At 49.2% G+C, this 10,752-nt stretch overlaps 1 protein-coding gene across 1 annotated transcript in view; it reads left to right on the forward strand.

Annotated features, from left to right (window-relative positions):
- The window catches only part of TMEM242 (transmembrane protein 242), a 48,590-nt gene extending 45,327 nt beyond the window's left edge, over window positions 1-3,263 (forward strand). Inside the window, exon 4 of the mRNA XM_059940931.1 lies at window positions 1,870-3,263. Coding sequence (XP_059796914.1) covers window positions 1,870-1,968 — 99 coding nt within the window. The 3' untranslated portion in view covers window positions 1,969-3,263. The remainder of the gene's footprint in view (window positions 1-1,869) is intronic.
- Window positions 3,264-10,752: the final 7,489 nt, after the last annotated feature.

Genomic DNA, 10,752 nt, shown 5'->3' on the forward strand with positions numbered 1-10,752 from the left:
GAAAGGTGAAGGGAAAGAACCAAGCAGCACGTTGCAGATCCTGGCCAGAGATGTCTTTCAACTGAGAAAGCCCATGCAAGATTCTTCAAGGGGGGCGCTCTTGGGATTTTGGACAAAGCAGTTCTTTTTGTTGGCCACCCTAGACATTTAGCACCACCCCACGTCCCCACACACCCCCAATGCAAACAGTAATCCCCTGTGATTGTGACAGCCAAATTGTCAGGATTCTCTACTCAAGAACTGCTATTTAGAACTACATTTCCAGTCAGGGATACAGTACTGCCTTTAGTTGAAAACCTTTCATCACACTACATACTAGAGAGCTGCATGGAAGAGGGGGTTAGGGAGAGACACACATGTCGTGGATGTGTGTGTGTGTGTGTGTGTGTGTGTGTGTGTGTGTGTGTGTCTTCAAGACTGGTGTGTGAGACCCAAACACAGAGATGATGGGCATGGACCTCCTCCAGACTACATATGATGGATAACCTTATATGTCTTCCAGTATCAGAATATTTAAACCGAAATGATATAACTATAAATTAATGCTTTTGACAAACATACCACAATATTCATATCCATATGACCTTTGTCCTTGGAACACAGTACATTTTGATGATGCTGTAGTGACAACAGCTGATAGATATTGAGCGCTACCAGGTGCTGTGCTTTATGTACATTATCTCACTTAATCCTCACAACTCTGTAAGCAGGTAATTATCTCCATTGTGCACACATGGAAACTACCCCTTAGAGAGAATAAGCAGATTTCCCAAGCAGTGGAGTTGGGCTTTGAACAGAGAGGCGTATCTGATACCAGGGTCTGTGCTAAAATGATGCTACAGTGACTGGAATAAATGACTAGGAATTTACAAGTCCCAACAGGATGCACCACCTGAATTTGGAAACGCTACAAGGATTCAGCTTCAAATTGAAATAAGTAAGCATCAAGATAAAAAAAGAAGAAAAAAAAAAATACTAGCTGACTCTCAAACATCACTCCAAGAATGACTTACATTTTGCTGTGAGTCCAGGGAGCTTCACAAATCTGACTGAGGAGATCTGTATCCTTGGGAAATAATGGTTGGGATATGGCTGATGAGAACACTGCAGTGCCCTGCTGTAGTGCTTCTGAAATACTGTCTTCAGAACAGGACCATGTGAGTGAAAAGAATGAATCAAAGAGTGTGGATCTAGTATTCTCTCAGGTAAAGATTATCCACCTCCCATAAATTAGTGTTCCCCTCGCTCAGGGTGGTGTGCACTTAGGTGGAGCTGACACTACATGTCAAGATCTTCCAACCTCCTGCTCTGACTCTCGGATTCCAAATCACCCTCTGCTGAGAAAACCTCTACATAGATTTTTCAACACTGTCTGGCACATAAAAACATTCTACTCTATCTGCCATTCATTGATTCCTTCTTTATTTACCCCCTACTAAGTTACTTCTCCCCACTCCTTCCCTCTGGCCCCCAAATTCTTTAAGTTTGAATGGCTTCAGTATGTTTATTGAGATAGAAATCCCATTCTCAGCTGCATCTTTATATATGAAGGCCAACAGCACGTACCATTCTTCTGGTAGGAAATAAATGTCATTGAGGGTTGACAATTTAGAGCATGTTGCCTTCCAGATTTAGAGTGGAGTTTTATGTTATTTAAGGCCCAGTAGACTTACACTTGGAAAGAGGAAAGAGGAATGTCTCATTGTCTTTCAAGGCAGCGAGGACAGTCTTTACCTTTTGTTGGTCTTCCTTTGCCCGGTATCCACAGCAATGACGTATCCGTCGGTCAGCAACAGGGTACGTCTCTAATTGCTTTGGCTCTTTTCCCCATCTTTTAACATCTGATGACTGATTTTTTTCATCTTTTAGATAAAAGACTTTCGAAGTAAAATGCAATCAATATTTCCAGCAATTCCCAAGAACTCTGAATCGGCTGTTGAATGGGAGGAAGCATTGAAATCCAAATGAGATAAGCATGGTGGGTGAAGTCCAGAACGATTGTTACGGGAAAAGCTGGCTTTGGAGATGTCACAACAGCAAAGGGACTCAACAGATTTCTCCTCAGGAACACATGCAGATTGTTGAGTGAACCTGTGGGGTGGATGGCATTCAGTGTCCTCATAGAAGGCCAACAGTCATTTCTGTGTGCTGTACTTTACAACTGATTTGGTTATGTTCATATGGGGGTGGGGCGGGTGTTGGAGGGAGGGCAAAGTTTTCTCAAAGTTAGGAAGACTATTTAAAAATAATTATGTGGATACCTTCTCTATGTGGAGGAAATCCCAGGGGAAATACTTTTATGACTGTAACAGTTGAAACCAAGTTTTTTGCCTGAAAAAAAAATTATAATGTATGATGGAAAATCTTTATAAACAGACTCCTAACAGCAGTAGTACCTCAATGTCTAATTAACTAAGTTTCAACAGCCTTTCTTGTCCGTATGTGGCTGTCAGAACTTGGAGGACTTGCTCCGGTTAGGCAGACTCCAAAGTGACGGGTTAATGGGTGAATCCTGCCCATCAGGCAGTGGGTGTGGCTCTCTTGTCCTGAACACAGTCTTTGATTTGTATATGCTAGTCATTTACCTGACAGCCTCACCTTAGGCCCTGTAAGTTCTCAGACAAGAAGCCGGTAACAGATTATGATAACTTGAAAGGATAATCATGCGAAAATAGTGATATTATGGGTATAAAATGTACTTTTTTGACAAGTTGGTTCTGGGTCCCTAAACACTGACTGACAGTTTATAGCTTTATTTCAGTTGTCTGTCAATATAAAAATAGTCCAATTATCACCTATCTTAACAAATATTTTTAACCAAAAAGATACCTGAGAACTGAGTCTCAGGTAAATTAAAATTTTAAGAAAAGTACTTTAACATGTCACAGTATGACCAGAAAATTAACCTCTGGTTGAATATCATTGTGTATTTTCTTTATAATTGCTTAGGCTCTAATTAGCAATCAGTTTAAAAAAGTACATTTGAAATTTATCTGTTAAAATGAAACCTTTTAGTGTTAAGAAAAAGTTTTAAATGAAATGTCAAGTGCCTAACGTAACATTTTTCTCTGGACTGTGTTATCCTGTTAAAATTGCTGTATTGTTAATTAAACAGGTGTAATCAGCACCTGGGATTCATATGTAACCTGTTTAAAATCCAAGACTAAAAGAAAAGGATTGTGAAATTTATCTCAGGGTATGTGGAGTAGCAAAAACTCTTCACCCACCTTTCATTTTTAACTAAATCTCTGCTAACAACAAAATATCTCTAGTCTTTGAATGCAATGAAGGAAGGAAATCGGGAGGAAAACTGAACAGGTTTTTGTCCCTATTATGAGTCTGAGTCTAGGTGGGTGGTGGCTGTGCCACTGGAAGCCTAAAGGAAGGAATGTTTGAGTGCATGTTTGTGTGACGTGCCTAAGGTTTGCAGAACCCTTCCCATATGCGTCTGTTGTCCTTGAGGGATGGCGGGGGACCCCCATAAGAATGATGGTGAATCACCTGCTGAGGAAAGGTTGATGGGGACAGATTCCCTAGAACAGGTACCAAGCATAGGCTCCAGTTGCATTTTAAAAGCCAAAATGAAGTAACAAAGATGAAAGTTAAAAGAAAAGCAATATGTATGACTGACTAAAGTGATTTTTTTCTACAGTCAGTCAGAACTCAGATATCAGAAGATGTAGTCATTTGTCTATTCCTTTTATACCAGAGGCATATTGTTAAACTGGTTAATGGAAAGGAAAAGTGTTTAACAGATAATGTTACTCTTTATGTGAAGTACCATCTGTGTACTGAGTTCTGAATGTTCCTGGATATGGAAGAGAGGAAATGTTATGGAATTTCAAGTTTGCCTCCTTCGCTGTCTTCATCTTGGGTAGAGTATGACAAACATAATCACATTTATCTCCTGAAGCGTAAAGAGTTTTAATCACCCTATCATCAACCAGGATGACATTTTTCACAGACTTAAAAAGGAATAGAACAGACATTATCTTGCCATAAGCAATCCATTTCATAGAGGCTGGGCACTAGAAGTTTGTTAAAGGATGGGTAACACAAGCCATTTCCATGTCACGTGTAAGCCACCGTTGTTAAGGCAGCTCCCGTAAGAACGCTGCTTACACTGGTTGAACGTTAAGCTTTTAGAGTCTTGGCGCCAAGCTGTTGGAGAAAGCAGCGTGGAGCATATAGAGAGACCGTGGTGGGCAGGGGGCGACTTCCAGGGCCTCAGGATTCATTCAAGGGGAAAAACAAACACCTATTCTGGTAGGTTCTTGCTGCCCTGTAAAAACGTATCCATGGGCGGCTGCTGTTTTCAGAGTCAAGAAAATAGTTTCTGAACAAACTGGGAATGAAAAATAGGGCACAAGACGCCCGGCGGCCTGTCTCTACAAGAAACAAGGATCCTAATGACGGGAGAGACAGCAAGCCGCTGCCCAGGCCCCGCAGAGCCGAGGTGTGACCGCAGGTGACCCTCCTCCCTCCAACGCACTGACGCAGGCTGACGCTGGAAAAAACCTGCCTCAGCTGCTCGGGCAAAAGGGGGCACCTGATCACCTCGCTTGTCGTACATTCTGCTTAGTCTCACGGATAGTGTGGGACTCGGCTTGCAAATTAATCCTTATACCCTAAGAGGAACGTAAAAGAAATGAAGGGGGGGGGGAGGGTGGTGGGGAAAGCCCATGGGGATAAAGCTAATTAAAATTCACTGACTTTAGCAATTTCACTTGGGGCAACATTTAATCTCTCCTAGGTTTGGTTCTGTATCTTCTTTAAAACAAACATTTAAGTACAAATGAAAATCAGCCAGGGAAAATATAAAATTTCTCCAAATAGTTAAATTTCTCATGAAAGTTAGCAAAATACACATTTTTATAGAATTTTATCAAGTGCAAGTGAGATGTTTTTCCTTTCTGCCGAGTCACTGAGTTATATATCAAGCATTTGGGTTTCTGTGTTGGTGTTATCAGGATTAATTATCAAAGGCTGTGCTTTTGTGAGTCTAGAAGAGGAGAGGAAGCATCTCCCGCAAGCAGTGACATTAATCTTGTAACAATGAGTGAGGCTGTTAGCAGATTTTGTCTGACGGCAGATGACTCAGTTTTGGAGAAAATGATAGTAGCACAGTTATCAAGAAGCACGCAGAGTTCAACTTCTCTGCCCAAGTACTAGTGGAGTGATTCAGGACCTTAATTTATATTTCTTACATAAGCTAGGTGAGGCCTTTTGCCTTTGGTGAGGCAAGATCACTTACTAAAAAAGAAAACAAAACCATAGTAAAAAAACAAACACAAACAAAAAACAAGATTCCGTATAAACGTTCTTAATGACAGAGGGTAAAAGCCATTCGTAATGAACTCCCCTAAGAATCTAAATTAGGCAACCCAAGGAAGCTTGGCACATTGACAGAACACCTGCTACCTGCTCACCTGAGAACGCTCCAGAAATTCATCCTCACGCTGCCCTGACGCCCCGGGCTTAGAGCGGAGTGTAGGGCTGCAGCCCAGCAGAGAACACCGCAGGACACAGCCAGGGGGCTGCCTGGAACTCCAGCACGAGGGCCCGCTGTCTGCAGAGAACAAGTGGACACAGCTGAGCATAAAAGCTTGCATTTGACGTTCTCCACGGAGCTTGCTGAACTCTGCAGAGTCCCTGGGCTCTGCCAACTGGGGTGATGGGAGGGTGTTTATTTTTATTATTTTATTACTACTGGTTGTCTTCTCCAACTGTCCCTGTTGGAAGCGCTGTTTCCCTTCGCTTCCTACTGTGAGCGAAGCCCAAAAGGTAGACATCCTCATCTGGACGAGCTGGGCGCTTACCAGTGGCGGACGGTCACAGCCCCCGTCACCGCCACCACCTTTGCCTGTATCCTTCCACCTCCCCTTCAGTCCACAGTGGCCACAGCTAGCTACAGATCCTTCAGCTGGGACAGAGTTTACAAAACTAAGAAAATGCTAGTAGTAAATCTCATGCAAAGCTAAAATAAGACCCTGTTAAAAAATAAGAACGATTGAGGAAACCCTTTCCTCTGAGCTTGCTCTTATGCCAGCCCTGATTCTCTTTTCATAGATTCTTATTACGAATGACTGTAGTAAAATATCTGTGGAAACAGCACTTTATCAAGTCTTCCAACTCCCTGTTTAAAGGGAGACTTTTCTTCGACATAGTAATGATGAGACAGGTTCTACTATGGTGGCCAAGAATGCAGGGAGATGGGCTCCCGGTGCCTTGTTCAGGCTCACGCAGAGCTGGAGGTGGATGGCACTTCAACCTGCAGGATGGGGCTCCGACCCAACAAATCCGTTTTCCCTGTGCCTCTTCAATTCCCCTGGGAATTGTCCACATTTGACGTCTCTGATACGTCTACGAATAGTGAGTTGGGGGTGGAATCCAGATTCTTCTCAGGAGTGCATTTGCTTTAACTTTTCAATATTACTGAAGGAGCAGGGAGGGAAGGGCTGGGTTAAAACACAGGGTCAGGCGACACCTTAGAGAAACACCTACATCCCTGACAGGGAAGCAGGCATTCATCCTTGCGTAGTTTCTTCGGGTTCAGGATTAAGCCCTTAGTAAATATAGGGAGGGAGGGAGGGAAGGAGGAAGTGAGAGAAAGAGGGAGAAAGGAAAAGAAGGAAGGAGATGGGAGGGAATGGGAAGGGATGGAGAGAAAGAAGGAAGGAAGGGAGGAAAGGAAGGGGGAGGGAGGGCAGAGGGAGGACCAGTTGAAGGAGGGAGAGAAGAAAGTGGGAGCAGGGGCTTCCTCACTGGAAGAGGGTCCACGTGTCCAGGACCACACATCCAGCTCCTGGAGAAACTGACACTTGCCTTCTCATCCATGTGGACCACATCTACCTCAGCCACCAACACACGGGAGAATAAAAGCACATCAGAATGATGAAAAATCAGTTTCTGAAGTGAGCCCTGGGCCCCTGCTGGGGTTTCTAACTCCCAGTCCTATCACTAGATAGTCCAAAAACTAAAAATTTAAAGCAAGATCCTAACGCATTCACCAACTCTGAGTTGCCGAGCAGGAACAGACAAGAAGATCTGGAAGAACAAGTACTACTCGGGGTGACCTCATGTCTGGCCAAGTCTCGCTGTGTAGCACCTGGTCAGGCACCCAGAGGTATGACTGGGGAGCATTCGCCCTGAAAACGATCTCAAAAAACAAATCCCTGCCACTTCTCACTTCACTTTAGAAACCTCACTCTCTTCCCATTTGTTGGTAATGCCATCTAGAAATAAGGCTCCTTCCTCCTCTCTGGGGTGAAGACTTTTATTTTGTAGCCAGAGCCCCTGAGTTGAGGTTCTCAGAGTCCTGAGAGCAGGAAGGGCACAGAACACCTTGGGCTCGGTCACCCGGGCGCGGCACTGTTCACTGAAGAAATCAGGCGGAAACCAACCCACCATTCACTTCCCTGTGAACCTAATATGCCCTGGAAAGAAGTCCAATAATTCTACCTAATCTACCCAATTTGTGCCTTTGATGTAAGCTTCGGCAGTACATCTGACTTTTTGGCTAGTCGCTAAATCGTTCTGAGCGCACGTTAATTACCCAGCATGACAAACGCGCGGGTCAGCTGGTTTTCCTGGGCTGTGTGCGCCGGGAGGCGCAGGAGTTATTAGAAAAGTTCGGGCCGCCGGTTAATATCATCCCTTCCGGCATCAATGTGTAATGCCACGCCCCGTGCCTGGGCTTTAAGAACTGAAATTAAAAACAGCTCTCTCAAATACACGACAGGCTGACAGTCTTACGGCCCTGAACTGTCCTGACCGGGGGCAATGACTATTCTCTGCGGCTCCAAACTTCTAAATCACCCGCCCATAGTAGCTGCTCAGCAGCCCAAGAGCTACTCCAGCCACGTCACATCCAGTGGTGGTCAGTGGCAGGGCGGGCCAGACAGCGCCTTCGCTAGATGGCAGCACCCCTGAGCTAAGTGGAGCACGGGAGGTGGGGAGCTCTGAGTGCCGCATGTGTTTGCTCTGCCCCACAAAGCATTCCTAAAATCACCCGGCAACTTCAGGTGCATCCGCTAAACACGAAGCGCCCTACCTCGGTAGCAGCCGTTGCTGCGGGGCGGCCCACGCGCTCCCCCTGAGCTGCCCCCTCCTCTCCATGTCCCTCTCTGCTTTATTCCGTGGTGGCCAGAGGATGCTGGCACACCTCCCTCTTGGCCTCGGTCTTCTGAATCACCTACACTTTCTCCAGCTCCTTGTCTTCCAGATCCTCCTCCTCCTCCTCCACCAACACCCGGAGAAGCAAGATCCTGCTCCTAAGCAGAGGAACACTTAGTCCAACCCGGGGGAAGTCCTCCCAGTCTCCCGGCTGGCAGAAGGTCAAGGCGGGGCGTCCCGGTCCTGGGGCTCTCGAGGACGCCCCGTGTTTCTCTGGGTGCTGTGCACCTGGGCCTGGCCCGAGCTCTCCAGGGGAGACTAAGTGAGCAGCATACCCGCAGGCGCGCCAGCCCCGGCCTTTACTTTTCCTCTCCCAGAACACGGACCTGTGGACGAGCGAGTCTGCGACGCCCTGTGTCCCGCTCAGTTCCGTTACCTCCTCGTAGGCGGTGCCAGCGGTCTGCCAGCCACCTCGCTCTTCTCTCTGCAGGTGACTGGATTTGTTCTCGACGGGTAGTCTGCTCTTCGGAGGCCTGTGTGCTGGGCCCCCGGGCGCGGGGCATGAGCTCCGTCCAGCGCCCCGCTTCCTGGCCTGGGTGGTCAGGCCCCAAACCTCGTCCTTGTTCCCGGTCAGTCCCCAGGAGTCTCTTCAGCACCACCGTCATGCGCCGATAAACTTTCTCCGCAGCTAAAACTCCTTTACGACAAGCCCCGTGATCAAGCTTTAAAGCTTTCTTCGCAGTCACACAGCGCCCGGGTAGGCGGGCTGTCCTCTGGGAAGGGGTTTCCAGGGGCCGCTGGTGGCGGGAGGGGAGCCCTGAGTCCCTTCGCTTCCTGCTCCTCCCCCCCCCCCCGGCCCCCCACCCCCACCCCAGGCTCCTCCAGCCTCCCGGCCTCAACCCCAAACCTAGCCCCTCCGCTTCCAGCAGGGACGACTTTGGGCAAATGACCCACGCAGGCCCGCTGTCTCCGTCTCTAAAATGGGCACAAGAACTCCCAAGTCCGTTGTTGGGAGGGTGAAATGCCGCAGGCGGCAGCCAGCTCCCGAGACCTCGGCCCGCAGGCGGGCGCAGTGGATTGACGCTAGCGAGCCCCGACGCCCTCCCGCGTACGCCCTACTCACCCCGCCGCCGCCGGCTCCTCCAGGGCCCGGGCCTCCGGCTCCTGCGCACCTTTTACCGGCCACCCAGCGGGTGGGAGGCCCACGGGCCTGGGCTTCACAGGCCACACCTGCTGGAGAGCCAGATACTGCGGGGACGGGCCCCCTCCAGCCCAGCGCAGCCCTGACAGCTCAGACCACTGGGCATCTAAGGGGGGACAGAGGGAGCCTCGGTGCCCCAGGCGAGGGCGCACAGGGCCTATAGGTGCACCCCAGGGGGCAAAGGAGCGCTTCTGCACCTCGGCGCTCTGCCGAGACCCTGGTTCTCAAACCGCCATCAGCCCGAATGAGAATCACCCGCATCACTTGAGAAAACACAGGCCCCGGCCCCGCCCACGGCTTCGAGTCAAAGGTCTGGGGCGGGGCCCGAGAATCCGCCTTTCTACCGAGCTCCCCGGGTCGCTGACGCCGCTGGTGCAGGGACCACAGGCTGAGAACCGCGGCCCTACTCCGTGTCTACCTCCGATGACGGCGCTCGGGACAAAAGGTGTCACAGGGCAGCATCTCTGTTAAACAACCTTCTCAGGCTTCTGTGAAGGCCAGAGTTCCACACTTCCGGATTCTGCTTTCTCCCGAGTGAGAAATACGCCTGTCCCCTGGGCTGTCACCCTCCAAGGCCCACTCGCCACCCTCCCCTCTCTCGTCACCGCCAGTTCACTTTCCCCGGCAGGCAGCCGGGAGGAAGGCGCACCTCCGCTCCCTGACCTCGCCGGGGGGCACACGAGCCCCAGGAACGCACAGAGCCCCGCACAGGGCCTCGTTCAGAAACGAGCAGTGGCCACTGGACGCGTCCGACCCGGCTCAGTCCCCAAGCTGTTTCCTGGGCAGGGAGACGAGGTGACAGTAAACGTCAGCTTGACGAGAGTTCTTCCCCGCAGACCTGCGAGAACAGCCTGGAAGGGGCAGAGGGGAGAGCCTGGGAGCCGGGCGGAGAGGAGCCGGGGGAGGAGGGCTCGCAGGAGGCCTGGCGGGGAGGGAAGGGAGTCCGTTCATAGAAAGCCGTGGCTGACCCGTGAGAAGCTGGGATTTCACCTCTAAGCAGTGGGAAGTCCATGGAGTTTTCTGAGCCGGTGACATTATGAAACTGGCATATCCTTTTTTTTCCCCAAGATTTATTTAGTATTTATTTCTGGCTGTGTTGGGTCTTAGTTGCGGCATGCGGGATCTTTCTTTGCCGCGCGCGGGCTTCTCTCTGGTTGTGGCATGCGGGTTTTCACTCTCTAGTTGTGGCGCGTGGGCGCTGTAATTTGCAACACGAGGGCTCTCTAGTTGAGGCGCACAAGCTCAGTAGTTGTGATGCGCGGGCTTAGTTGCCCCAAGGCATGTGGGATCTTAGTTCCCTGACCAGGGATTGAACCCGCGTCCCCTGCATTGGAAGGCGGATTCTTTGCCACTGGACCACTAGGGATGTCCCGGCATTTCCTTTCAATCATTCATTCATTTGAGGCACAATCATTAAGTGCCCGGTAGGTGCTGGG

Source organism: Balaenoptera ricei, chromosome 12 (genome assembly GCF_028023285.1).
Source record: "Balaenoptera ricei isolate mBalRic1 chromosome 12, mBalRic1.hap2, whole genome shotgun sequence".
Lineage (NCBI taxonomy): Eukaryota > Metazoa > Chordata > Mammalia > Artiodactyla > Balaenopteridae > Balaenoptera > Balaenoptera ricei.